Source organism: Dipteris shenzhenensis, chromosome 3, assembly GCF_047967505.1.
Source record: "Dipteris shenzhenensis isolate YYH24624 ecotype China chromosome 3, Dip_SZ_1.0, whole genome shotgun sequence".
Taxonomy (NCBI): Eukaryota; Viridiplantae; Streptophyta; class Polypodiopsida; order Gleicheniales; family Dipteridaceae; genus Dipteris; species Dipteris shenzhenensis.
In genome coordinates, this window is record NC_141598.1 from 49306030 (window position 1) to 49311677 (window position 5648).

The window sequence follows — 5648 nt, forward strand, 5'->3', positions numbered from 1 at the left end:
GTAAGAGCAGTCATTGCTATGGCTACAAGAATAGGTTGGATTGAAGGATGGAGGATGTTTCAATCTTGAATACAAAAGCGTGCAAATAAGGTGATGAGAAAAGTGATAAGACACACCTCCAAAACAATCTAATCAAGCTCCAAAACAATGTGATCAAGTGGCTTTGCAAAGGGTCAACAAGATAGTGAAATAACACATTCATGTTCACTTGGGCTAGAGCCTTTATCAAGTGAGTGAAGAATTGTCAAAAGTACTATGAGGAATGGATCATGGAGAGTTGAGGATTGTTGACCAAGAACCCTTACAAAACTAATTTAGGGAGGCAAAAGGGGGAATATGCGCATATTTGCAACGTAGGAAGTGACATAGGCAAACGTAAGGTCATGTACTAGATCATGATTAATTAACTCTAAGAAAACCAGATTAGAGTTTAGAACCATATCTGAGTGGACTATTCAATAAGGCTTTTCTCTATATATACGCTTGGTCGTGTTTCGTTCTTTGCAAATCTCGTCGTCTTTCATCTTGCTCATCGTCTGATCTCTGCTCTGTTTCTGCTCATCTTCACAGCAATGGCTCTCAAGATCTATGGCGTCGCCATGTCCACCTGCACTAGCCGTGTCCTTGCCTGCTGCATCGAGAAACAGGCCGCTTTCGAAATCGTGAATGTGGACCTCTCCAGCGGCGCCCACAAGAAACCCGAGTTTCTTGCCCTTCAGGCACCTCTTGCCCTTCCCTCCCCATTATTCCTCCCCTTAGAGATCCAAGAATGCTGCAATTTGTTGTTGCCTTCATTGTTTCTCGTTTCTCCTGCTGGTGTTTGCATTAAATAGTTTCTGAGCTTATACGCTTTCGGATCACCGATTCGGTTACGTTTCCGCACGCCGTGATCTGTATTTGTTAGACACGATCTCTGTTTGGGTAATTATATCTTGCCGCATCAGTTTTTGTCGGAGTTGTGCTTTTGACTGACTGTCATAAATGGACTGCATCTGCAGCCTTTCGGAGTCATCCCTGTTTTGAAAGATGGCGACCTCAAGATTTATGGTGAGTAGTAATCTGTCTCTTCTGCTCGACGACACATCAATTTGACCCTCTGTTGCTCCGATTATGTGCTGTATAGCCTGATCGTTGTGTGTCTCGAGTTGTTGTCTTTAATATCTTAGCCACACTAGAGCTCCCATTTTTCTTAAGCACTCTCTGTATTTCATCATAAGCAATGCGCAATGGAACATTCCAGCAAGTCGGAGAGGTTTTATTGAGTTTATTTTACGGCATGAACTTGGCAAGAAAACATGCACGTTTTTGTGCAATACGCAAGAACGCCTTATTTTTGTTAGAGCCCGTCCCCTGAGGTGAATGAAAGCGGGATTTATGGTGCGATATTAATTAGCACTTTCTGAGGAAACTGAAATAGTTATCTGAATCGGAACAGAATCGCGAGCGATCGCGCGATATGTTGTGACAAAGTACGAGGGTCAAGGCACACCCCTGTACGGGAAGACGCTGCAAGAGAAGGCGATGGTGGAGCAGTGGTTGGAAGTGGAATCGCAGAACTTCAACCCACCGATTTCGACACTGATTAAGGAGCTGGTGTTCGCCAAGTTCAGAGGGCAAGCGACGGACGAGGAGGTAGTGAAGGTCAACTACGAGAAGCTGGAGAAGGTATTGGACATATACGAGGCGCATCTGGCAAGCAACGAGTATTTGGCAGGGGATTTCTTCAGTCTGGCGGATCTATCGCATCTCCCATACACGCATTATCTGGTGAATGTGGCTAAGAGAGGGGAGGCCATCACCTCACGCAAGCATGTGAATGCTTGGTGGGAGAAGATCTCTTCTCGCCCTTCCTGGAAGAAGGTCCTCGAGCTGGCCGCCCCCAAGAAGGACTGACTCGAATAAGTTTTTGCAATTGCCTCTCATTTCTTGTTCCCATATTTCCTCAAAGTCCACACTATCAATCTGAGTTTCTCCTTAAGATCTAAATCTTGCACCATCTTTCTGCTTCAAAACCTCCTTTCAGATTCTGTTCTTGCCTTGAGTCTGCTTTTGGAGTTGATCTCCCCTTTATCTGCTTATCTCCGCCAAGATGTAGCTTCTCCTTGTTTCACTTCCATTGTCACCATCGCCTATAAGGAGTATCAACTTTGTTTTTAATCAGTGCGTTTTCAATTAAAGTTTTATGGCCGTCTGTACGTTCTATCTGAATTCTCTTCAAACGAAGAACGGACGTGCACGTCCAATGCATCAATTTCTTTGAACTTATAAAATCTTCAAAACTGTGCAACAATGGGGTCTGCGGATCGTGATTGGCTTTCTTTGTTGCTACCAATCGCTTGACAAGGTAAAAGTTAAGGTTATGGCGTTGTCAACATGCCCATCTTTCAATAATAATAATAAAAATCTTGCAAGCCCACTGAGATGAAGCGTGTGCACTCTGCACAATGCTGAGGGGAAATAGACAATGAGCATCCGAGATATTCCTTCTATAAGTGTAATTTTGAGGCCTTACTTCACACTAGTGTTTACTCTTTTCAATAAAGCTACTAGCCTCCTCTCTAAAGGAAGCAGCATTCCTTTTTGTTATTAAACAAAAGAACTATATTCAACATGGATACTAGTCTTAAAAGCACAATTCATTGCGATAGTCAATTTGAAGAATAACAAACGGGGAGTTTGAGTTCAACCACTAGCTAGACCCTAGAGGTACCACCAAAAAGGGAAAAAACTAAGCTTAAGTTTGCCTAGCTGTGTACTTCACTTTTGTCATGTATGTATTATGAGAAAGAAACCTTTTTATTAAAGGACTTTATGTTAGGAAAGGCGGCGGATGGAATTTTTTGTCTCATATTACTTTATGATAATGTTGGTTAAAAATTAGTTAATTATTTTGCTTTTGTCTCAATTCTTGGCCTTGGCTTTATCCATCTTGTTTTACTCTCTAAAACTTGATGCTTCGTTGAAGTCAAGGGTTGTGTAAGAGCTTAGTTAGCTAGTTGCCAAACTATGTGCAACTAAAGGAATAAAAAAGATTACTTATAGGAGAAGAGAATATCCAAAAGCAAAGCACTTAATTTCAATGGTTACCAAAGTAGCAATTAGACTAATTCTATAATAACATAAAGAAACCTTCAAAATGCCATACATTTTATTAATGGTTGTTTCAAATTAATCAATTTTCTTCAATCTTGGATGTAGTCTTTGTTTTTTTCTCAAAGTAAACGTTAAATACTCAATTTTCTTCAAGGAAAAAAACTAACCAATTGAAGGAAATGTTGAGCATACTCATGGCATCTTTTGGCCACTACAATATGTAAAACAATAAAGTATAAATTTTGTAACCATTGCATTGTCTCCCTATTTTAAAAAGTATGGCACTTTAATGTTAAGATTTGCAAATTCTTAAGTCCATGGGGGGACATTTATATGGGTATCTAACCCAAATCTGAATTGATTTTAGTACAAAGTCCAAGGAATTAATAGCTATTAGCCAAGTGTTTCCATTAATCCATTATTATTGAAGCCCCTTAGGAAGTGGCTTTTGTGAGCCACTCACTATTTGCCATAAGAGGTCTATGTATAAATGTCTTGGTGAATATCAAGAAAGGGCTTAAGGGGAAGAATGCTTCGGAGAGCCTTTCAGTTCTTATTAATGCCATATGGTTAAACTACAACAGATGATGCTTGAAAGAATATATATTTTTTGCACCCTTTAAGACGACCATAATTGCTAGGTGCATATATCTAGATCCTTTCAAAGCAATAGATGATACTTAAACAGGATATCTTATTTATGATATTTTATTTTCAACTTTAATAGATGATACTTAAATAGGATATCTTATTTGTGATATTTTATTTTCACTTTTAATTGCTTGGGTCCCTACTTCATTCCTTCCTTAGCTTATGCCTTGTACCCCTTGCTAGATCATGATGATATTACACACAAAGCTTAGAATTAAGACATCTTGTCTATTCGTTGAATTTTCCCTTCTTTAATGGCTTGGGTCCCTATTTTCCTATAGTTGTTTTATGTTTTGAGGGCCCAATGTACATAATTTTCTAATGATAGTAACACGATAGATAAGATTAATTGTATATTAGCCTTTACAATTGCTTGTGCTAGTCAATGAAGGAGACCTAGTGACAGTGACTTAAAAAATCAAGGACTACCCTAAGAGGGCCACTAGCTAGCGTTTCTCTTCACTTATAGTAATTCATAGTTTGTACCATATTTATATGAAGGCTTTTTCTTTTACCATCTCACATAAATATGTCTATTTCAATGGCCTCAATGGACTATAAAGAATCAACAAACATGCATGCACGCAAACACCCGATACAAATGCACATGTGCACGCACACACTCAGATACTTTAATTATAATGTATTTTTCATGAAAATTGAAACTCTTTGAATAGCAAATTAATATGGTGTATATGTTGTAGTATCAAAAACATACATATGCATGACTGCATAGATGTCAAATCATTGGCTTGGTAAAAAGACAACTTATTCTAACAAGCTAGAATAAATGGAAATTGTTATTTCTTGCACATGTTCCTATGAATTATAAACTATGGCTCTAAGTAATAATTCAACAATAGTTGACAAGGATATGAGAAATTACATTCCTCCACATGCATATTGGGATTATCCATATGAAATAATTATGGGTTTGAATTAATCTCAAAGCTAATGATGCATAACTTGGCAAGATGAAGTCATAATTCCATACTTGGATATGAACCTCGAGGCATTTCTCTTCACTTATAGTAATTCATAGTTTGTACCATATTTATATGAAGGTTTTTTCTTTTACCATCTCACATTAATATGTCTATTTCAATGGCCTCAATGGACTATAAAGAATTAACGAACATGCATGCACACAAACACTCGGTACAAATGCACATGTGCACGCACACACTCAAATACTTTAATTATAATGTATTTTTCATGAAAATTGAAACTCTTTGAATAGCAAATTAATATGGTGTATATGTTGTAGTATCAAAAACATACATATGCATGACTGCATAGATGTCAAATCATTGGCTTGGTAAAAAGACAACTTATTCTAACAAGCTAGAATAAATGGAAATTGTTATTTATTGCACATGTTCCTATGAATTATAAACTATGGCTCTAAGTAATAAGTCAACAAATAGTTGACAAGGATATGAGAAATTACATTCCTCCACATGCATATTGGAATTAACCATATGAAATAATTATGGATTTGAATTAATCTCAAAGCTAATGATGCATAACTTGGCAAGATGAAGTCACAATTCCATACTTGGATATGAACCTCGAGGTCACGTTACTTTGTACAACATATAAGATAGTAGGTTTTTTAATGGAATGAGATTTTAATGAAAGGAGTAGGTTTGTTCATGTACAACGTATAAGATAGGACGTTTGTTAATGGAAGCAAATTTTAAATTTGAGAGACTTATAAGCCACTCTCAAAATAGGAGTTTAAAAAATACTTATTTAATATAACTATCGTATGTACATGTATGGGGGAGACATCTAAAAGCAAAATTACAACATATATATGTATGGAAGAGGGAAGGCAACTGTTTTAAAAAAAAAAAATGTTAAATATAGGGGTATTCTAAATGTGTGCTTGCTTTTGAATG

At 37.2% G+C, this 5648-nt stretch overlaps 1 protein-coding gene across 1 annotated transcript; it reads left to right on the forward strand.

Moving 5' to 3' along the window:
- The first annotated feature begins 502 nt into the window (after positions 1-502).
- LOC147903937 (glutathione S-transferase F10-like) lies at positions 503-2157 on the forward strand. The gene is made up of 3 exons (XM_087372640.1): positions 503-719; positions 999-1047; positions 1436-2157. Exons 1-3 carry the CDS (start codon positions 573-575, stop codon positions 1891-1893), a joined length of 654 nt encoding a protein of 217 aa, XP_087228766.1. The 5' UTR covers positions 503-572; the 3' UTR covers positions 1894-2157.
- The last annotated feature ends 3491 nt before the right edge of the window (positions 2158-5648 follow it).